Here is a 23,487-nt window from a genome sequence, read left to right as displayed (position 1 = left end):
TGTCCGAGTTCCAGTGACAAGAGTAAATAATAGTTCAATAATTTGCTTATCTTCTATTTTCGGTAAAGATAAATCTACAAATTGATTTTAAAAACTCAAACGTTCTATGACAAATCGTATGTCTGTGACGTAACGATGGATTGTTTTTTTTTCTCAGAAACAACTCCCCCCAAGAAATCCGATCGGGAATACCCCCATCTGGAGACGTGTGTGATTAAAATAAAAGTAATTTAAAAAAACTTATCTTTGAAATATCTGAAAGGTTTAGCCTGTACACAGAGCATAAGGCCAGGGATTTGAGCGCGTTTGTTACAAAGATCCGTTACTCCTTGCCAGTATGAAACATAAACGAATTTTTGAGACAAGGACGAATAAACGACCAAAGTATACTCACTCTGAGGAAGAATAGTTTCAGAAACCCATAAAATATATGGCTCGATTGCTTAAACTAAACACTAAAAAAATGTCACGTCATCAAAACATATACAAGGATAGTAAACTTCAAATAATAAATATTTGTATCTGAAGCAAGTGTTAATTTCTCAGAATGCATCATTGTAAGATGACTTTTAATGTTTGTTTGTACACGTAGCTATTATTTGCAATAACAGCAAACTGGTAAGTCATAATGAAATAAAAGGACATAAAGGAAGACAAATCAAGACCCATTTGCAAGAAAAACCGAAATCATAGAGGAGGGGTAGCAACTAGTCCAATACAACATATGCCAGCGACATGGCAAACTCCCAGATAAACATGCTATCACGTGCGAAACAAACACATCCGCACAACGAGCCACAAGACGAAATGTCAATAAATGACTAAACCAGCCGTAATATACAGACGGCTTGAACCGAACAGAAACTGTCGACGATTCTAAAATAGTTAAGAAAAAGTCCCCGGGTAAACTAAGTGGTGTTTCGAAGGGGAAATATTTCAGGGAATTTTCCGTTCGAGTTCCTTTGCAAAATTTTCCAAAATTTGCAGCGGTGGAATGCGTATTGTAATGTACATACATGTGAGTACTACTGTGCATAATTTCGTCAGTGCATGTACTGCAGTGAAGGACTGTGGCTAGGACTGTTATCAAACAATAAAAACGGGTGAGATGTTATTAATAGGAATAGGTACGCTTGAAAACAGCCTTCACTGCAGTACATGTACTGACGAAATGGGTAAAATCCCCCCAATGCCAATACATATTTGAAAGCCCTCATATCGCTTAAATGTAACTCTCCACTAATCAAAATTTGTCGAATATAATTTTTAAGTAAAAATTGTCGGTTGCACAACCTATGTTCAAAACCATCATTATTGCTCGGAAGCCATACAGCCGAAGTGAACGAGGCGTAAACATGTCCAGAGAAGCATAGGTACAACCATGTGTGTATTTGAGAGTCATTTATGTATGACCCTTACACGAGCCTGTTGCGTTTGGCATTGCTTAAGTTTTACCATAGGTTACAACATAATTGGTTTTGCATGGCCGATTTTCGTATGTTATAGCATGCGACAAGGAACTACATTATGGCTCACGTCAAGACAAAACACTTATTGCTGCAAAACATCCCACTGTTTGCAGAAAAGTTGCGAAAATGCCCCACAAGAAGTTTCCTAAATGTTTCCCTGGGGAACCACTCGATAAATACCAGGGACTTTTTGCAGGTGATTCATTCGCTCCAACGAGTTTCATTCGCTCCAACGAGTTTTATTCGCTCCAACGAATTCTGTCCATGTTGTATTGTTTCAAAGCGCGTGGAAGGAACAAAGCTACCGTTGTTTGCTCTCACGAAATGAGAGTTTTTCTGTATTTGCTTTTGTTGACAGCGTCCATAAATATAAATATCGCTTCGCAGCGATGTGGTTGTTGCCTCGCTACTTGCCCAAGCGACAAGACATTATCTACATCTCCTGTAGGAGTTTGCCGAGTTTAGCCTTTGTTGACTTTAGGTCATTTGATTAGTTGTTCATACAGCAAAGTTTTAACCTGTGATTTGTGCAAATGTTACGCCCCATCACGTGATAGTTTTGGAAATGTCAACACGCGCTTGTTTGCTAATGTTCCTAGGTTCTAGTCCATGATTGTGCGCTCACAGTTAAGCAAGTTTTATGATAATTGCTAATGAACTCAGAAGATGTTAAAGGAACATCACTCAGGAAGGTCGGCATTTGCTACACATATGTTTGTGTGACATAGAACTCTAACCATTCGCAAGGATTTCTATGTTGCACAGACTTATATATAAATCGCAAATGCCGGCCTGCCTATGGGTGACGGTCTTCAGCATCTTTTAAGTTTTGTCGGCAATTTGCTTCAGTCACCTACGCATATTCTATGCAAGTCCAGCCGTTAGTGCCCCCATTTTGCGATATTATATTGGCTTCATAGTGCAATTCATACTTCCACAAAATTATGGACTTCGGCGTAAGACAACTCCTGCGCTGTTTGAAGTGAACATGCGTTGTCGGCGGCGCACTGAGAACAAAATGTTAAAGTTCTTGTATACTTGACTAACTGTTAAATTCAATATGCAGCCCACAACATGCCCTACCAGTCCCTACTCGATTTGCCGGGAATAACCGCGATGAAATTGACAAAAGTGTTGACTCACGAAAACAGGTATTACAAATTACAACGCGCACCGGTTGACAAGAATGAAGACAAGAAAAAAACATTCTTTGTGTAAAATTTTTGTTGGACAAACAATTTGAACATGAAATATATCGTAGTAAACCAAAAGAAATTGAAACTTGTTGTTTTCAGGACTACGTCCATCAATATTCCATGCATATTGCCCAAAAGGACAAACTGGAATGCATGCTTAACCAAGGAGAATTTTAACAAAGCTTTGTAATATAAAGCTTGTCAATCGTGAGGCTTTACTGAGGTTTAATTATTGAGCAAATGAAGTGAAAAAGGCAGACGGCAAATAAAACAGCCCCCCCCCCCCCCCAGAGGTTGGGGGATTTGTTGTACAAAAGCCTGTAACAGCAAGATGCCTGTTTCGGAACCTAACACGTAAGCTTTGTTCTTTTCTTTTTTTTAAATACTATTGCAAAATTTCAAAAATGTATAGAAACGTGTACTTTAAATAAATAGCAGGGCAAATGTGTTAGTACTAGTTAATCCTGTGGGCATAAAAGCAGTAACATTGCTAGTTAAGGGAAATAGTTTGACCGAAATAGTGCAAATACTGTTTTATAGTGAACCTTTTTACAAAAACAGAAAAGCAAACGGTAAAACTTTTAAAGTGTTGCCACACAAAAAAACAAGTTTCTTTGTTTTGCAGCCACAATGCGAGAAGCCAACAAAACATCGTTGGCAATCCACGAAGTGAAACATATCGACTCAGCACATTCATTTATTTACCAACAAACATTAGATACAATCCGCGTCGTCTCGCTGCTGCTGGCTGGTATTTGTACGACAGAGACGAACTGCGGGTTCGTTGTTTTAGGTAAACGCCTGTTTTGCTTGCTCTTTCAGTGTAAAATATGTTTTATTTAATGAAACTCGTGTTTGACGACTTGTCTTGAGCGCGTTTCCCAGAACAACAGTGTGGGTAACTTACTAAATTTTAAAAGTTTCTCTTACCGCCTGGAATTTAGCCTAGATTGTTCCGGCCTTAACCCTAATATGCAAGTTGCAAGTTTACGAGTCACTTAACTCGCGTTCGTAACAGGACTGGTACTTTTCACAAAATGATTATTGTGAGCTGTTTTCGACCTTGCGTTGTTTTACGATCAGAAAGTTTATGTAAAAAAATAAACGAAACGTAATGATTTCGACAATTCTAATTCAAAACACATCTATGTAATTATGCGTTTTATTGCCCCAAGCCAAATTTTACGCGATACCAATATTAAAGTTTCGTTCTCCAATAAATCGGATTTGGTAAGCCTAGCCTAACCAAGCCGACCTGATGTTTTTCTCTTCTTCCTGACAATAGAATGTACATAATTTGGTATGATGAAAAAAGCTTTGAGAGGTACTGTATGCCAGATATTTTTGATAAATATAAATCGGGGTGGAAAAACAAACTAAAACATAACTTAAAGGTGCATTCTCTACAAGCAAGTGATGAACATGTAATTATATAGTCTGTCGACTTTATCCAGTTGCAACACAGCCGTGAGCCTGCAGCAACCAGGTAGAACACTCTGTCACACTCCCCATTGCAGTTTAAAAAACGAAAGAACTTCAGGAAACATTCCAATAGATAGTAAGGCAAAACAATGAATACTTCAATAACGCAAACAAAAACACACCCAATAAAAGATCATTTGATCCAGGTTACCTAAGAGCAATGAAACCATCGGGAGACATATAAAAGGAGAGCCGAATACGGTTATTCGTCTACCCAAGTATTTCTAAGTATTTCTACAAGCAAAAAGAGAGCCGAATACGGTTATTCGTCTACCCAAGTATTTCTAAGTATTTCTACAAGCAAAAAGAGAGCCGAATACGGTTATTCGTCTACCCAAGTATTTCTAAGTATTTCTACAAGCAAAAAGAGAGCCGAATACGGTTATTCGTCTACTCAAGTATTTTCTGAAGCAAAAATGAGAGCCGACTACGGTTATTCGTCTACCCAAGTATTTCTGAAGCAAAAAGGAGAGCCGAATACGGTTATTCGTCTACGCAAGTACTTCTGAAGCAAAAAGGAGAGCCGACCACGGTTATTCGTCTACCCAAGTATTTTCTGAAGCAAAAAGGAGAGCCGACTACGGTTATTCGTCTACCCAAGTATTTCTACAAGCAACAAGAGAGTCGACTACGGTTATTCGTCTACCCAAGTATTTCTAAGTATTTCTACAAGCAACAAGAGAGCCGACTACGGTTATTCGTCTACTCAAGTATTTCTAAGTATTTCTACAAGCAAAAAGAGAGCCGAATACGGTTATTCGTCTACCCAAGTATTTCTAAGTATTTCTACAAGCAAAAAGAGAGCCGAATACGGTTATTCGTCTACCCAAGTATTTCTGAGTATTTCTACAAGCAAAAAGAGAGCCGACTACGGTTATTCGTCTACTCAAGTATTTCTAAGTATTTCTACAAGCAAAAAGAGAGCCGAATACGGTTATTCGTCTACCCAAGTATTTCTAAGTATTTCTACAAGCAAAAAGAGAGCCGACTACGGTTATTCGTCTACTCAAGTATTTCTAAGTATTTCTACAAGCAAAAAGAGAGCCGAATACGGTTATTCGTCTACCCAAGTATTTTCAGAAGCAAAAAGGAGAGCCGACTACGGTTATTCGTCTACCCAAGTATTTCTGAAGCAAAAAGGAGAGCCGACTACGGTTATTCGTCTACCCAAGTATTTCTGAGTATTTCTGCAAGCAAAAAGAGAGCCGACTACGGTTATTCGTCTACCCAAGTATTTCTACAAGCAACAAGAGAGCCGACTACGGTTATTCGTCTACCCAAGTATTTCTAAGTATTTCTACAAGCAACAAGAGAGCCGACTACGGTTATTCGTCTACTCAAGTATTTCTAAGTATTTCTACAAGCAAAAAGAGAGCCGAATACGGTTATTCGTCTACCCAAGTATTTTCTGAAGCAAAAAGGAGTGCCGACTACGGTTATTCGTCTACCCAAGTATTTCTGAAGCAAAAAGGAGAGCCGACTACGGTTATTCGTCTACCCAAGTATTTCTGAGTATTTCTACAAGCAACAAGAGAGCCGACTACGGTTATTCGTCTACTCAAGTATTTCTAAGTATTTCTACAAGCAAAAAGAGAGCCGAATACGGTTATTCGTCTACCCAAGTATTTTCTGAAGCAAAAAGGAGAGCCGACTACGGTTATTCGTCTACCCAAGTATTTCTACAAGCAACAAGAGAGCCGACTACGGTTATTCGTCTACCCAAGTATTTCTACAAGCAACAAGAGAGCCGACTACGGTTATTCGTCTACCCAAGTATTTCTAAGTATTTCTACAAGCAACAAGAGAGCCGACTACGGTTATTCGTCTACTCAAGTATTTCTAAGTATTTCTACAAGCAAAAAGAGAGCCGAATACGGTTATTCGTCTACCCAAGTATTTTCTGAAGCAAAAAGGAGAGCCGACTACGGTTATTCGTCTACCCAAGTATTTCTGAAGCAAAAAGGAGAGCCGACTACGGTTATTCGTCTACCCAAGTATTTCTGAGTATTTCTACAAGCAAAAAGAGAACCGAATACGGTTATTCGTCTACCCAAGTATTTTCTGAAGCAAAAAGGAGAGCCGACTACGGTTATTCGTCTACCCAAGTATTTCTGAAGCAAAAATGAGAGCCGACTACGGTTATTCGTCTACTCAAGTATTTCTAAGTATTTCTACAAGCAAAAAGAGAGCCGAATACGGTTATTCGTCTACCCAAGTATTTTCTGAAGCAAAAAGGAGTGCCGACTACGGTTATTCGTCTACCCAAGTATTTCTGAAGCAAAAAGGAGAGCCGACTACGGTTATTCGTCTACCCAAGTATTTCTGAGTATTTCTACAAGCAACAAGAGAGCCGACTACGGTTATTCGTCTACTCAAGTATTTCTAAGTATTTCTACAAGCAAAAAGAGAGCCGAATACGGTTATTCGTCTACCCAAGTATTTTCTGAAGCAAAAAGGAGAGCCGACTACGGTTATTCGTCTACCCAAGTATTTCTACAAGCAACAAGAGAGCCGACTACGGTTATTCGTCTACCCAAGTATTTCTACAAGCAACAAGAGAGCCGACTACGGTTATTCGTCTACCCAAGTATTTCTAAGTATTTCTACAAGCAACAAGAGAGCCGACTACGGTTATTCGTCTACTCAAGTATTTCTAAGTATTTCTACAAGCAAAAAGAGAGCCGAATACGGTTATTCGTCTACCCAAGTATTTTCTGAAGCAAAAAGGAGAGCCGACTACGGTTATTCGTCTACCCAAGTATTTCTGAAGCAAAAAGGAGAGCCGACTACGGTTATTCGTCTACCCAAGTATTTCTGAGTATTTCTACAAGCAAAAAGAGAACCGAATACGGTTATTCGTCTACCCAAGTATTTTCTGAAGCAAAAAAGAGAGCCGACTACGGTTATTCGTCTACCCAAGTATTTCTGAAGCAAAAATGAGAGCCGACTACGGTTATTCGTCTACTCAAGTATTTCTAAGTATTTCTACAAGCAAAAAGAGAGCCGAATACGGTTATTCGTCTACCCAAGTATTTTCTGAAGCAAAAAGGAGAGCCGACTACGGTTATTCGTCTACCCAAGTATTTCTGAAGCAAAAAGAGAGCCGAATACGGTTATTCGTCTACCCAAGTATTTCTGAAGCAAAAAGGAGAGCCGACTACGGTTATTCGTCTACCCAAGTATTTCTGAAGCAAAAAGAGAGCCGAATACGGTTATTCGTCTACCCAAGTATTTTCTGAAGCAAAAAGGAGAGCCGACTACGGTTATTCGTCTACCCAAGTATTTCTGAAGCAAAAAAGAGAGCCGACTACGGTTATTCGTCTACCCAAGTATTTCTGCAAGCAAAAAAGAGAGCCGAATACGGTTGTTTGTCTACCCAAGTATTTCTAAGTATTTATACAAGCAACAAGAGAGCCGACTACGGTTATTCGTCTACTCAAGTATTTTTAAGTATTTCTACAAGCAAAAAGAGAGCCGAATACGGTTATTCGTCTACCCAAGTCTTTTCTGAAGCAAAAAGGAGAGCCGACTACGGTTATTCGTCTACCCAAGTCTTTTCTGAAGCAAAAAGGAGAGCCGACTACGGTTATTCGTCTACGCAAGTATTTCTACAAGCAAAAAGAGAGCCGAATACGGTTATTCGTCTACCCAAGTATTTTCTGAAGCAAAAAGGAGAGCCGACTACGGTTATTCGTCTACCGAAGTATTTCTGCATGCAAAAAAGAGAGCCGACTACAGTTATTGTCTACCCAAGTCTTTTTTTCAAGAAACAAAGAGAGCCGAATACGATTATTCGTCTACCGAAGTATTTCTACAAGCAAAAAAGAGAGCCATCTACGGGTATTCGTCTACGCAAGTCTTTTTTTCAAGGAACAAAGAGAGCCGAATACGATTATTCGTCTACCCAAGTATTTCTACAAGCAAAAAAAGAGAGCCAACTACGGGTATTCGTCTAGCCAAGTCTTTTTCAAGCAAAAAAGAGAGCCGAGTACGGTTGTCCGTCTACCCAAGTATTTCTAAGTATTTCTACAAGCAAAAAGAGAGCAGACTACAGTTATTCGTCTACCCAAGTATTTCTGCAAGCAAAAAAGAGAGCCGACTACTGTTATTCGTCCACCCAAGTATTTTTTTCAAGCGAAAAAGAGAGCCGAATACGGTATTCGTCTACCCAAGTATTTTTTTCAAAAGAAAAGAGACCTTTCCCTTTCCCTTCAAACTTTTAACCTTTCTTCTTCCGGAGGAGATGAAGGCAGCCTTTCCGTGGCCTCCTCTATAAGTAGCTTTCGAGTGAAACTAATGCCTTCCACATTAAATGTTTGCAACGAGTTTTCGTATGAAATAGTCTATTTCGAAATGTAAAGTTTTGTCTAGGTTCCTTACGCTTTGTAGTAATTTGCCCGCAGCATGGTTCATAATTTTACATAAATGGATGAAGCAAATTCTTAAATTGTACAACAGCCACTTTTTGAATTGCTTTTTAAAAAAAAAAAAAAAAAAATTAACAAAAAAATTGTGAAAGGTGATTTTTGATCCATCATGCATTGTTTTTTTCCTAACTATTTGATAGTTTGGCTCCTTTTCTTAAAGCTATAACTCACTGAATTAGTGTGGTCAGACAACAAATAAGTTACCAACCTACTGCTACTTTATCAAAGATGTGTAAAATAATCGGACTTAGTCATCATACATTTTGTCATGCTATTGCATGACAATATACTTCTTCTGCAATACCAAAATGTCATGTAAGATCACGCACAGAACAACCAATCTTACGCAGATGTTGATACGAGACAAATGAACTGACAAACTTATCTCTGTTAACTCGTGTTGATGGTGTTTTACCCTGTGTTGGGAAAATTGTAAATTAGCCAAAATGGACATTACTTTCACTTCCCAAGAGATTTGGAGTCGAGTTTTGAAAAATGACGGAGAAATTTTTCGAAAATTTATTGGCCAATGCTGCTTCTATTCATGCGCTATAGTGGTTAAATCGCTCCTAAACGAACAATCTTTTTTTCCAAAGACTGGCGTGAAGATTTTTTGTGTGGAGGCACGGCAAAAAAGAATAAGGTGGGTACTCAACCGTGTCCTCGTCCAATTGTTGCCTTTATTAAAATCCCCACGAAGTATGCAGACCAATCAACAGATAATCGCCGATTTCTAAGACTTCAGATTTTTCCGAAATAAATTGCTGTGCTTCGTGATAACGACTGGTATACATTCCAGCAACAAAGGGCGATTAATTTCACGGTTGAACGACCGATGGGAAAAAAGGAGCAGCGTCGCGTGACGTAAATATCTCACTTCAGTGCGTTTGCGTTGTGGAAAGCAGCAATGGCGCGTCTGGAAATTAACAGGTAAGCTTAAAGCAAATTGGAACCAATGTGCGTTTGTTTGTAAACCAAATATTTACACCTAAGGAGTTTTGCTGTACATGATAAGTATACATTTATTCAATGTGGAAGCAGATTATGTATCGGCAACAGTAATATATCTGTGAAATGAATTTTTCTTTTCTTTTATTGAATTTTACTGATGTGGTGTAAATGCAGAATGGAAAGGCAGGGATATGTGCGAAGGCCGGAGAGTGAAATATATCGCCTCAGCACCTACAGTACGTTGGCACCAGTCAACGGCATCAATCCATGTTATTTAGCTGCTTCTGGCTGGTATTTGTACACTAGGTCTGGTCAAATTGTTCGATGCTTCAGGTGGGAAATTGTGTGACGTGTTGTGTTTTGGCCGTTAGTCAAGTCGACTGATCAGGTGTGCATTTTTAAGTTTAAAGACTGGTTAAAATAAGGTTGTGCACTGAAATTCACACTATTTTAGACATGTTGCATATATTAAGGTACTATTCATTGTGAATTAGATTACTGATTGTAAACAAAGCCCGAAGTGTATTAGGTCATGTAGGCTATATGGTACGCTGCAATATATAGTAGTTACGGGTGTACAGCATCATTTGCCCTCAACAAACATCGATAACCAAAATGTAGCTTTAATGGAACGGAACGACACCTCAGGCACGTGATTGTCTGGTACGTCACAATCCCACATTCCCGCCTACGCTTTATCATGTTTCAGTGCACACCTTCAATAGCAAGCCAGGTTAAGGAAGGAAACATCTGCGTTTAACAATGATCCTTTGTGGCACTAAAAATTATCAAACCATGGTCGTCTTTACTGTGTTTTAGTGAAGGGGTTTAATTGTTTGAACGAACTTTGTGTTTCCCTTTTTGTAGCTGCAACGTCACGGCCGAGCTACGTCAAAGAGAACGTCTACGTCATAGCAGCGACTGCAGATTCGCAAATGGGCAAGATTGCGGAAATATTCCGATCAGAAGTAAGTGCGCGTCCATTCGGAAGTAGTGCGTATGATTTTAAGTCATTGCAAAATGAATTGCAACATATTTTATTAAAAAGTTAATTACTTCACATGGACCGGTTATTTTAGTGTAGATGAAATCGGTTGCAAAAACGCCAAGGAGAATAAATGCCCTATGACGACAATACATCTTCTACAGTTAACCTCGCTATGAGTCATACAGTCAACTTACTGTTTGCAGTGTAATCAAACGCTCGAGACTGTGGTTTCGCTGCATCAGCACACAGTGGCGATGGAGAATGGCTCAATTGTTGCCAAGTGCTTTGACCCAAATATTTGCGTGAGATCTTTAACAACCACATTATTTGTGATAATGCGACATTTGTATCAAAGTTCTTTAAGTAAAGATTTGCATTTCACCACTTGTACAACGTGAAACTGAAAATATGGTTGTCGAATATAATTGTTTTTTATTGATGGGCAACTCTTTTCGTAGACTGTCTCACTGGAACAGCGCCATCAGGCGATTTATCCGATGAAGATTAACCCAGTTGATGAACATTCAGATCGTTTCGTTGTCATAGAAACCACAATGCCAGATATTCTGGTTTTATTACTTGTCGTCAGGTTTTATAAACCGTTACGTATCTGCCTATGGCAGCTTATAAACCTTATATTGTATTTGTTGTGAGTTTTTAGGGCATTACTGATCAGAACAACTGAAAAGTTGTTTGCAACTGATTGAAATGATGCCGGTGTGTACAAAAATAATTGTGTGACGAATATTTAATATTTGTCGTAAAAAAAAATCAGTGCATTTCCAATTCTTTCCCCATCTACTTAAACTTGCTGCATTTTAATCCTTCAATTGCGGCAAACTATTTTTTTTTGTACAATGTTAACAGTATAGAATTGCTGTTGAATTCGATGTTTCGCAGTAACATTTTTCGACAACGTTTTTTTGCTTGCAACTTCCCTAATTAGCGAAAATTCCTTTAATCCATCACCAACTTGTATGTCTCGTGTCTTTTTCGCCAGTTGAATAAAGATGATAAGTAATTTGCTACAGATGATAAATAATTTCTTTTGACTTACATATACAATAAATGTTTACAACAAAAGGGTTGTTTAAACTTTATTGTAGCAACCAAACGCAATCACGCTGTGCAAATATACATATATTTCTACTGATGACGTATTTGAAGCGAAGAATTTACCAATTTTAATATTTAATTGATTTGCAGAAGATTTTTGTAAAGTTTTGAAAACGTTTTGGTTTCGGCGGACAAAAAATGTTTTGTGCATCTAGTATTTTAATTCGAAGGACGCCCAAAAAAATTAAGCATAGTCACAACAAGACGACACAGTGAACGTCTGACACATACACCTGTTCATCGTGGCCTGGTTTTATCTCTAAAACTAACCCAATTGAATGGAAGCACTGGGATTTGTAAAGCCAAAGCACACAGAGATTTGGGTCCAGCAAACACAAATGGAACTTTGTTGAAATCACATTCGCGTGATTAATTAAAACATGGAAGACAAAATCCTAGCTTTATTTCGAAAAACAATTAGGTTGGATAAATGTTGTTAAATTTGTGGATGCGATGGTGCAAAATCCTTGTTAATCGACTATAATGCTCTGCATAAAAATACTAAAATCCAGTGTATACCATACCACAACCAAATCATACATATAATAGCCTATACATACAAAGTATATATTTGACTAGGTTTAAAGATCTTCGTATTCTAAAACGAAATCTAAAACGAAACTATTGTATTTGTTTTTGATACGTGCATCGACAAATGCACAACAATAAGCTTCTTAGATCCCTATAAAGCGCCACACATTAAAATAATTCGTACAAGTTCGAGGCGAATTTTCAACTGCAGTTGACCCAATTTATAAGTCACGTGGGGCAGCCACACGACGAGATCATTAGTCTTCCCACAATTCCTTGACGAGTCGTTTTACGAAAGAAAAAGTCTCTGAGTTTGCGTTTTGGTTTATTCCTCCTCGATCAACCATTATTTCTCTATGTTACGCATGGTTGTCTTCCGCAGTACCTTGTCAAGCATTTCCCGCTCTACCCAGCGTTGCGTCCCTGTTGCCTTAACCTATTGAGAATGGGAGCTGTTGCCTCGACTATCTTGTGACAAAACTGAAGGCAAGTACAGCAGATTTTTTAAAGTTAGGCTGCAGCTAGCAATCTAAAATACAAATAAGTTTGAATTTAACTAACGGATCGGAAATGTCTCGTGTCAGTTTGCATAAAGCATCTATTCTTCTTTTCGCCGTGGTTGACCTCAGTCTATCAATAGACATCATCAGAAGAGTACATCAGCATAGTCAAGGACGACACAAAGGCTGTGATACAGTGTTATAGGTTGTAAAAGGCAATTTTTGGCAATTTTTTTGCCAAAATGTCAGGCGCAGTCCAGTTTAAAATAATTTTCTAACCTGATAAACAACACAAAAAGTTGGTTTTGCAAAAGGCTTTGCAAAAACGTTTAGTGGTGAGATGGCAAAAGGTTATAAAACGACAGGGTGTTTCGACCTATAAAGTATCATCACTGCAGTTGTTGACTGTGGCACTGTGCTAGCTTTTACACTTGCAGGCACACAGATTTTCACTCTGTAGTGCGTGTCTGTCAACTTCGATCCGTTGGCTACCAAGCTGGGCACCAAACAACATGATTTGATATAACATGGTTTACAATGTGTCTGTGCGATTGTTGTTATGGATAACTTCCATAGGTTTACGAGAGACTGTAACTTTACACCGTATTGGACCTACTATAGTAACCAGGCCAGGGAATGTTAACAAATGGTACTCAGACAGGTCAACAAGAAAATAAAGCGCTATAAATCGGGGTTCTCAACTTTGATTTTGTTTTACGTTTTAAACCGCGTCGAATCTATGAACAAAGTGGTTTATAACTAGTCTTTTTTTCGTTGCATTATCAACATTAAATGATTTATTTCAATTTTTAGTAGAGCTTTCAGCTGTAAATGCACCTGTGTTGTTTTTAAATCCTGTTGTAAAAACGGCCAAACGGTAAAACAGAGAAGAACATGAAAGTAATTTTGGCTGGATTTTCGAAAACTGGCACGAAAACCATGTGTGCCGCTTTCCGTATGCTTGGATATAACACGTACGACTTTCTGGAAAACTGCTTTTATCTCCACAAAGAATGGGATCATATTTTTGAACACGGCGCTAGGGCAGAATATTTTCAATCCATGTTTGCAGGGGTTGACGCTGTAACTGATGCGCCATCATTCGTTTATTGGGAAGAAATATTCAAAGCGTTTCCAGAATCAAAGGTTTGTTCAATTTTATTTCAAGTAAAAGCAGAATTTTCTGCAATAGTTGTAGTGCCAACAGTACATGGATATCAATTTCAAAAGTTTTAAATGGTTTTCCCCTTTTTTTGTAGTTACGTAGTTTCGTGAGCATTGCATTGAACTTCCTCTGCTGTTGCTAAAAAATGTGGATTTCATTTACCATTATAAAGGCGCGGTATGGTTTCAAAATGGGTAATTTTGCTTTAAAGGTTGTGTTAACCATTCGTGATGAGGATTCTTGGTATGAAAGTCTCAAAAAACAGTTTGAAGATATAAACAAAAGTTTCTCCATTTGGGGAATGTACCTCTTGACGCCCGACGGAGTGATAAGAAGATCGTTCAGACGAAACGCACGTAAAGATGAATTACCTATATATATCTTAACAAATTGTGTATCAACTGGGTGTTCATGAACCCCCAAGGGTCCGCAATGACCAATATATGTAGAGGTGGGGAAGAGGGGGTACAGAACTTTCTCACACAGTAATACTTTTTGTGATAAACTTTTTTTGAGACGTAAAAAAATGTCTTTTTTTATCGGTTATGGGTCAACAGAGTTTTACAAAATTGACCAGTATGTTTCATCATGTCAGAAGCTTAAAATATTATTAATTGATAACAAAGATGTTGTTCATGAACTCAAAGGGTTGAGAAACACAGAATTAAAGTCTCAGTCTCTTTTTCTGATTAAAATTTGAGAATTTTAAAACCAATTCATTTTATAGTGAAATGTCTGGCTGTGGCTCAGGCATGGCCTCGATCAAAAATGACACTCCACGACCAGACGTACATGAAAAAAATGTACAGAGAACATAATCTCTATGTCCAAAAGGTTTCATGAAAAAGATTTATTGTGAATTACTCTTAACTACTCATACTTGTCCTTGAAGTTTCTTGTAGCGCTAATAAAATAAAGCTATAAAGAATATAGCCCATTGGCTTCAATTTCAATCGGTTAATTGATAGAGCTTTCTACTTGGTGAATGACTGTGTGTAAATGCCTGTTAACTTTACATGTTGGTTTGTCTTTATTTGCAGAATGTCCCAGAACACAAACTCCTTGTGCACAAAGTGTCAGAGGGATGGAAACCTTTGTGTAAATTTCTCGGTGTTGAAATTCCTGATGAACCTTTTCCTCACAAGAACAAAATCGGTGCAGGTCTGGATGGAATTGTAACAAGTCACAAAATAATGAAACACATGAACAGGCAGCTGGTTGTTTCAACAATAGTGTGTTTGATTTGCTTTTGTATTGCTTCTTTTGCCTTACTGTTCTCACTAGGTTGTGACCTTTAAATTCAAAGTTTACGTTTCCAGATCACGTTGTTACGTCGTTGCGAATACAATCCAAGTGTCAATAGAAATTATAATTTGAATTTGCATCCAGTTACTAGAAAACAAATCGAGAATTGTAACTTTCAACATAGACTAACAAAGCTAGCCCCAAACGTAGAAGCAAAAGCAATGTAGCTCACATCATGATTTTACGTTGAATGGCAAGTTATTTTAATTGTGTCATAAGATGATAATGCTGCAACAGTTACGCAGACTATCCTGTGATGTAGAACTCATGAGGAGGTACAGAAAGAATCTGAAAAGGGTAAGGTTTGTTTGTAAATTTTATTTTAAACTTTGCTATTTGAATAATACAGAAACCGAGGTTGCCAAACCGGCGAAATTAATATTTCTATGTAATAAATAAAGATCTTATACTGTCGCTAACCGTCTTTTACTACTTATGATTCGCAAAGACAGATCCACCGCGGTGCTCGTTGAGTATGGTTTTTGTTTTAAGTAAACATTATGGAAGTTCACACTACCGGTAATACTAAATCTGTATGATGCACTAAGTACCTCTAAACCTAAGTACCTTTAAACATGAAGTGTTCTAATTGGTCTCATCAAGGCAGCCCAGTCTTATTACACTGTGAAACAAAACCTAGCGCGAAGCTTTCGCCACCAGAGTGCACTCGTGTTACGCCAGCCTACTGTCAATTTATAAAAAAGGCAGGCAAGTGGTGCGGGGTTGTTCCTCTGGACTGTTCAATCACAACTTGGTTTAAGTCAGTTTGTAATAGTGCGGAATGCCTATTTCTGAACCTAACAGGTAAATATTGTTTACGTGTAGCAAATTTGAATTAATTAGTGAAAATTATCGTTAATTTGTGTGTATCGTAGAATATATAAATGGCTTTCAAAGCTATGTGTAATGTCTACTTCTATGTTCTAAATAACATCGATTTGGAAAATGTGACAATAGTTGTGTGCTGTACCTGTCTCATTACCCTGAGGAAGCCTTGTTGTATAACAGGCGAAACGTCGGTGAATAAAGTTACGTTTTTATATATGCCAGAAGAACAGATTATTAAGTTAAAATGTGACGTTTGTTCGAAATGCAAAAAAAACTTTAAAAATCAAATGAAAATTGTCTGTTTACAACTTACAAAACTTGTGACGATTTAAATCGTTTTTTTTTGTATTCTAATTCAAATTCGACCGTTTCCTATTTACATGGTAGGCATGCATTTACGTTATGCTATATCAGACCATTTTTCTGTGCACATGATCAGCCAATACGAGTTTTGTTGACCATTAAACCTTTTGCTTTCGTTACATAGCAACGGAACGTCAAGCCAATACACTATTGTGATCAATGTTATTGTTACTGTGGCAAACAACGGTGTAGAAGCGCGTCGTTTTACAGACAGGTACGTACCTGCCTATTTAGTGTATAGCCATGAACTTCCACAGTCGAAGTGTTGGCTTTGTCCGAGCTCCAGTGACAAAAGTATACAATAGTTCGACAGTCAATAATTTTCTTATTTTTTATTTTCGGTAAAGATAAATCTACAGATTGATTTTAAAAACTCAAACGTTCTGTGACAAATCGTATGTCTGTGACGTAATACTGGATTGTTAATTTTTCTCAGAAACAACTCCCCCCAAGAAATCCGACCAGGAATGCCACCAACCGGAGACGAGTGTGATTAAAAAAAAGTTTTAAAAAAAAGTTAAAAAAAAACAAACTTGTCTTTGAAATATCTGAAAGGTTTAGCCTGTATACAGAGCATAAAGCCAGTGTTTGTCATGGAGGCAAATGTCAGGTTAAGTCACTCTTCGGCGATGAAAATTGTAACGAAGTACAAATCGTTAGGATACATTGTTGTGTCGAACGCGAAAAAGTTTATGATTTACTGATTCGATTAATTAGTTAAGAAGTGTTTCATTCAATGCCGGTGTTATATTTGGGCCGACAAACAGGAATACTTTACGCGTATTGGGATTTGAGCGCGTTTGTTACAAAGATCCGTTACTCCTTGCCCGTAGGAAACACAAAGAATTTTTGAGTCATAAGGTCAAGTAAACGACCAAAATATCCAGAGAAAGAATACTTTTAAAAACTCAGTAAATATATGGCAACCTTGCTTAAACTAAACACTAAAAAAATGTCACGTCATCAAAACATATACAAGGATAGTAAACTTCAAATAATAAACATTTGTATCTAAAGCAAGGGTTAATTTTCAGAAATCATCATAAGTCGTCTTTTAATGTTTGTTTGTACACGTAGCTTTTATTTGCAATTACAGCAAGTTGTTAAGTCATAATAAAATAAACAAAATCCAGTCAAGACTAAACCCATTTTGCAAGGAAAAGTCTTCCCATTCACAACCTACCCTGATTTTGTTGCCAACTGTTTGATGACGTCAGAAAAACGACCAAGCATAATATTTGAGACCGCGGTTCTACCTTCGTGCTGGTAGCCCACAAATCGGTCAATTAACTTGCCGACGGACAACCTAATATCAGAACTCTCGTTCTCTCAAACTAATAATAAAAAATATATCATGGTGAGAACTCTGCGTGTCACCAACAAAAGAATAATTCTGTTACACCCACCTTATTTTATTTAACGTATTCGAAACTGAAGTTTGTTCGTCGACTGAGCTCATCACGACTCTACACTTTGCTGGTTTTACAGACGAATGATTGTGATTTGGCAAAATTCAATGAATTCTTGTTTGTTTGGGAACGTGAGTGAGTAAGGTTTGAATCTTCACTCGCTGGACATAAATTGAGTCTAATTAATGACAGGTTCCAAAACCAAAGGGTAAATTTACCACTAAATCAGCACATGCGCGAAACAATAAACTCATCTTTCCAAAGCACAAAAGGAGCGCCAGCCGGCTCTTCTAAGAGCAACAGTTTTTCTCCTCTACCACATATGGCCCCGCATGCAGCATGCTTAGTGTGTATGCACACAGTCAAACCCAACGCTATTGAACTAATGCTCATCCACAGACTTTTGTAGTTTTCCTATCTTTTCTTTGTGAATTCGAGCAACTGGAGGTAGATGTGAGGCTTATAATATTTTTCATTGTTTGAAAATAAACATTTCTCCCATGCGTCATTGCAAAGCTTTTATTCCGCGGTGAAATAACAAAGCACATGCGTATCAAACGCTTACACGAAACACAGCACAGAGCTTAAAAGCCAAACATAGGCTTGCAACCAGAAAATATACCTTCGAGTTGTAACGTTTCAAACACACTTAATATCAAACTACTTTATACCGTTTTAAACATGACAACTTGGGTTTGATATTCGGTGAATCGTAACATAGTTTTATGGATTTAATAATCTGTCCATCTAGCACAATTAAACGTAACTTTTATTAACCGACGCAGGTGAAACATCGGTCAACAAAAATGATGTTTAATTGTTCTAGAAGGACAGCTTACTAAAATATAAGATGCCTGGCAACAACAGCAACATAATAGTTTCATGGAGTGTCGGCTGTTTTATTGGTGATTACATGGGCCCACTCAGGGAAAGCACCCATGCCGAAATATGGAATAGCAAAAGTGTTGGAAAAAACAAGAATAACCAGAACTCCTAATAGCACAGGAACCCATCCAGCTTTTATCTAAAAACAAATACCTTTGTATTCATGTTCTGATATTAGCTAACAAAAACGTTCTCCTAAATCGTATAGCTGTTGTGTGTTCTGCTTTATTACGTCAAAATAATTCAAAAACAGAAAATATTCCGGCTTTTTTTTTGAAACTTACAATCAGGATCCAAATTTCAAAATAAATGATCTGGTGTGCACAGCTATGATGGCTACGGGTGGTATGCAGAATCCCCCACTAAATTTAATCTATTTTTAAAATTGAACGAGGATTCTGCATCGCGTCTAAACAATTAAGCTTGATTTCTGCATATCCTTCCAATATATTTATGAAAGTAATGCTTCAAATAATATATAATTTACCATGTCGACGACTTTCAAACGACCATATGAGAAGGCAATGGCGTTATAAGGTGATCCAACAGGCAACAAAAACGCCATTGACGACGCGAAGACAGGTCCCAGCATTAGATAAAGGGGGTGGATTTGTGATAACACGGCCTAAACGGTAGACATTTTACTCAAAGTTTTTGATAATTAACCATCTCACCAGCAATTTGAACAATACCATTATATCACAAAATGTTTATAGTTATACATACGTAAAAATCTTACCAGTTGGGCGAAGATTGGGGTGAATATGGCTGCCGCTGCGGCGTTGTTGGAAATTTGAGTAAATACGGTTACAATCAAAGTGCAGCCCAAAAGGATCACCCAGTCATCAACCGACTTGTCAAATACAAGCAAGTTGCCTACCCACGTTGAAAAACCGGATCTCTATTTTTGGAAACTGTTAATTCTCAATTTCAATTTTACCGCAATAATTGTCAGCATGTTTTTCTTACCGTAGCGCCAGCAGCGAGTGCGTAACTTCCAGAAAACAGAAACAAGATTCCCCACGGAAACTTTCGATGAACAGTTTTCCATTCCAATACGGAGGGTACGGGTTTTTTTATTTCTGTAATGCGACCAATTGAAGTTTGTGTGAAGTGTTTTAAAACTTTTAGGGACACGAAACATTCTTTTGCGGCAAAATGTTACGTTTCGGCGAAAAAGCGTATGGAATTAACGTGCAGTTTACAAAACAGTCTACACCCTCACGCATCCGTGGTCTCGATTCAGTGAATCCGGAATATCCGAACTTTACTTTATTATTTAAACCAAAAATTACGTATTTGGGAAATTGAGACATTTTTGCGAAATAAAAACATATCTACTTACCAGTCGGGTCTTCACTGTTAAAGAAAATTGGCTTCTGACTTGGTAGAATAAAAAGCAGGATAGACATTGCAACGGCCACAGTTCCGTCTGTGACGTAACCAACAGGAAAAAGAACTGCCCAACCAGGCATAAACCCAGGATCACGAAAGAACCACAAAAATGCAGTAAGTACAAATATGACCAGTACCGTAACTTCAGACCATCTGTAAAAATGGCCAGGAATTTGTTTTGCTGACATACTGGTAGATAATGTTTTTTAGATAAACTGCTTCAGCAATACATTTCCACTGTCGGCTTTCCTAGCGGTAACCATCGTTGTATATACACATTGTGTAGCAACTATAAACATGGAACATTCTTTAACATACAAAAACTACGTAATATTACCTAATAGGGCCAAGTTTCCCGTGTTCTTCCTTAATTACTTTCATCACCGCTCTTTCGCCAGCTGATGTTTGGCCCTTTTCCCGAAAAACAGTTTTTACACATTGCCATCTGTGAAATATTGGGGTTAGGATGTCTTAATCAAGTTTTTGGTTGGTAAGACTTTTTTTTAAAATGCTTATTACGAGGTTTCTTACTTCCATCTCTAATATTTTCTGATGATACTTACTCGATTCCAAAGAAGTACCAGCAAAGCCAAGCATACGAGAGTACAAAAATGACTAAAGCTTGTGGAAGAGCGTATACGATCCAGTTTCCGAATGTCAGTTGCACATCTGCACCAGGAAACGCCCTACAAAGTTTAACCAAAGTCCTGTAATTGGGCAAATACTTGATACAACCACTACAAGCCAACCAGGTTACCAAGTGGTAACGTCAACGTCAACCTACAGTTTGTATTGCCCTGTCAGTATCAAATTAGGGAATGTCCCTGTAAGGGCTGCCGTCCCTCCGATTCCGGAAGCAAAAGGTATGCAGAGGGTAATTCCCTTAATGATGGACTCAAGTTTCTGGTTTTCTGATTGTTTGAAAGATTCCATGTCCTAAATATTGATTAGATATGAAAAAGTGTTTGTGTTCAGTCTCATCATATCGAGTTTACCAAAAGTTTGGCAGCTTGTTTATTTAGTAATGCCAAAATTTGGGTCCACGCAATCTTTTTTTCACCAAGGTTTAAAGTAAAAAAATTATACAATTGAATAATCACATTTAAACAAAGTTCAATTAATTAATAAATTGATGTGATAAACAAAAACATAAAGCGACTAGAAATGACCCGGCGTTCAGTCAAAGTGTGAAACGTGACAAACAGCTTTCACTCAACAGTGTTCACCCCGTATTTGAACAGACTTCATTTTTGTTGTTTTCACGCCTCAGTGCACCGCACACGGTAATGATGACGCGCACGCATGCCACAGACACATAGTTTCTGGAATTTTCCACAATCTATCGTACATGCAATCAACTGAGTCATAAATGCGTGCATGCTGACCTGACTTCCATTGTTTTGTGATCAATTCGACGAAAAAATTTAACAGTTTTAGTTGAGCTGTTTTGGGCAAAATCTATATTTGTGAAAAATATTGAACCTACCTGTTCATTTCCAGCGTTCGCTTCTGAACTGAGGACGTTGGTTGGTATTTCTCCCAACTCTACCTACAGACAGTAAAACACTATGCTGTAATTTATACTTTGCACTAAATTCATTTATACTTTGAACGGTTGGATGTTGTAAGACACAGTGGAAACATTTTCAGAATTTTCTTCGAGATCCGCATCCGACTTCGACAGCATGTCGCTCTTTTTCTTAAAAAAAGGTTAAAAGAAGTTCAAATTGAAGAAAAGTAATACATATAAGCAAGTGAAACCAACATTACGATTTCTGTGAGCTGCATACAGATCGTCTAGACTCTAGAGTCACACCAAAGCTGCACTTATCAGACCTAATAAGTCGAAACAGTGGCCATCTGTAGGCACCTCACAGAAAGTAAAGTCGTTTAGCTGTTACCAAAAATGAGGAAAACAAACACACGATATAAATGCCAACTTACTTTTTCAATATTTCGCTTAGATTCAGCTTCAAGTTCTTTGTAAACAGCTTCAACCATAGGCAACATCATCGCTGTCGTTGCAGTGTTGCTTATCCACATCGACAGAAAAAAAGTTATTGACATAAATCCGAACAGCAGCCTACAAAATAACACTTTTGTCAGGTATGTGCCAACTACGTGAGCTGCGGACAGTTGTGCACACAATTTCGACCTATCAGGTCTCATCAGAGTTCATACAATGTGTGTCTCAAAATAAATGTTACAAAATCTCACAGTCTTGGCTTGGTTCCGATTGCCATCAAAATTCTCAGTGCGCATCTTCTGTGAAGTCCTGTGTCCTCCACCGCAATGGCGATGATGAGCCCTCCCACAAACAGCCAGCTCGCATCCCGGAAAAATGAAGCGCTCACCTCCGCTCCCGTCATGATCCCACTTATCGGGAAGATGACAAGAGGAAGAAAAGAGGTAACAGCTAGAGGGACGACTTCCGCGATCCAATAAACAGCCATGAGAAGGATTGTGTAACCGCATGCTGCCACCTAGTAACGGTATTGGGGAAATTGAAGACAGGTTTTTCGTTTAAAAATAACTTTTTTTACTTAGGCCCACAACTCATTGATAAGTAGCCTATGTTGATTGGCAGACTAATGTAGCGAAAATGACACACGGCACTAATGCTTTCCTTTATGCGTTGTTTGATTATATGCGTTGTTTATTTAACGCTCTCCTTATTTACACATATGTGCACAACTCATAGCAGTATGCTTTCGTTTTTCTTCTGTTTTTTGCACTCACGTTTCATCAAATTCCCCTTAGTGTTTACGCACTATAGTCGTTTTCTATGTTAGCCACCGTAACGCTCCATTGGTTAACGTGCAAGTCGTTAATTGGTTGACTGCCCGGCGCAAGGAGTGCTGTGTGTATGACCGGGGAGTCTTGAGATGGGTGTCGTGCTGTTCGGTTGTTATTAGTGTCGTAATTTGTATTGAAAGGTTTATTGGCGTATACTGGTATTGTATGTAAGTTTTATCATCTTATATGCGCAAAAGAGCCATAATAATCAATGAAAGCTTTTATCATCGTTTTTCACTTTATTTCATTTATTAAAGTCGCAGACGCCCATTTAAAAAAAACAGTGTGAGGTATTTTAGCTTTAGTGGTGAGTCGTTATTGCAGGGTCCGTGCCTTTTCAGAATTAGGGAGGCAGCGTTGGGTTGCCGAAGTAATACCGTGACAGTACAATCGATCACAGTTAGTTCGGTAACCCTAACTTTGATGGTAGCGGCCAACCAGCTTGCTAAAACAGTATTGTAGCCCAGGTTGTCCGCAGACGTGGACCACCCTGAACTAAACATAACCCTACTTGGAACTCCAAGTGGTTCGGTAAAAGACAGAGAAAAAATGATTCAACTAATCTTACCTTACTCTGACTAATCAAAGGGAGTGGAAGTAGGATGAGAGGTAGAATAACCGACAACGTTCCACGAAACGCCCAAACTCTTCGGATCCAGAGAGACACACACATGTCTATAA

At 38.2% G+C, this 23,487-nt stretch overlaps 2 protein-coding genes across 4 annotated transcripts; one reads left to right on the top strand and one right to left on the bottom strand.

The window, feature by feature from the left end:
* The first annotated feature begins 9,002 nt into the window (after positions 1-9,002).
* Positions 9,003-11,507, top strand: LOC145894573 (uncharacterized). Of its 3 annotated transcripts, none has more exons than XR_014401561.1 (5): positions 9,003-9,217; positions 9,374-9,504; positions 9,700-9,858; positions 10,393-10,815; positions 10,972-11,507. XR_014401561.1 is itself a non-coding variant. In XM_082983194.1 (5 exons), exons 2-5 carry the CDS (start codon positions 9,482-9,484, stop codon positions 11,019-11,021), a joined length of 333 nt encoding a protein of 110 aa, XP_082839320.1. In that variant the 5' UTR covers positions 9,003-9,217; positions 9,374-9,481; the 3' UTR covers positions 11,022-11,507. The 3 variants fall into 3 exon arrangements, 2 of the variants coding, with proteins under 2 accessions (XP_082839320.1, XP_082839321.1); XM_082983194.1 differs by having other exon boundaries at positions 10,393-10,493; XM_082983195.1 differs by having other exon boundaries at positions 10,393-10,493; positions 10,717-11,507.
* A 7,103-nt stretch (positions 11,508-18,610) lies between these two features.
* Positions 18,611-23,487, bottom strand: LOC145895804 (Na(+)/citrate cotransporter-like). The gene is made up of 13 exons (XM_082984588.1): positions 23,375-23,487; positions 22,228-22,493; positions 21,955-22,093; positions 21,617-21,709; positions 21,497-21,559; positions 20,795-20,946; positions 20,574-20,696; positions 20,348-20,455; positions 19,961-20,163; positions 19,585-19,697; positions 19,355-19,516; positions 19,103-19,240; positions 18,611-18,754 (listed from the first exon to the last, which is right to left on the bottom strand). The coding sequence occupies exons 1-13, from the start codon at positions 23,477-23,479 to the stop codon at positions 18,611-18,613; spliced, it is 1,809 nt and encodes a 602-aa protein (XP_082840714.1). The 5' UTR covers positions 23,480-23,487.

Source organism: Ascidia mentula, chromosome 3 (assembly GCF_947561715.1).
Source record: "Ascidia mentula chromosome 3, kaAscMent1.1, whole genome shotgun sequence".
Taxonomy (NCBI): domain Eukaryota; kingdom Metazoa; phylum Chordata; class Ascidiacea; order Phlebobranchia; family Ascidiidae; genus Ascidia; species Ascidia mentula.
Note: the sequence above shows the minus strand (reverse complement) of the source record. Positions and strands in the feature narration are given on the sequence as shown.

Bases quoted from the DNA above. Each gene is read 5' to 3' on its own strand.
- LOC145894573 (XM_082983194.1), top strand. From the start codon at position 9,482: ATGGCGCGTCTGGAAATTAACAG. The intron at 9,505-9,699 runs GTAAGCTTAAAG...GTGTAAATGCAG, and splicing joins GCGCGTCTGGAAATTAACAG to AATGGAAAGGCAGGGATATG. The intron at 10,494-10,971 runs GTAAGTGCGCGT...CTCTTTTCGTAG, and splicing joins CGGAAATATTCCGATCAGAA to ACTGTCTCACTGGAACAGCG.
- LOC145895804 (XM_082984588.1), bottom strand. From the start codon at position 23,479: ATGTGTGTGTCTCTCTGGATCCGAAGAGTTTGGGCGTTTCGTGGAACG. The intron at 22,094-22,227 runs GTGAGATTTTGT...GTTATTTTGTAG, and splicing joins ATCGGAACCAAGCCAAGACT to GCTGCTGTTCGGATTTATGT. The intron at 19,241-19,354 runs GTAAGATTTTTA...TCTACCGTTTAG, and splicing joins CCCCAATCTTCGCCCAACTG to GCCGTGTTATCACAAATCCA.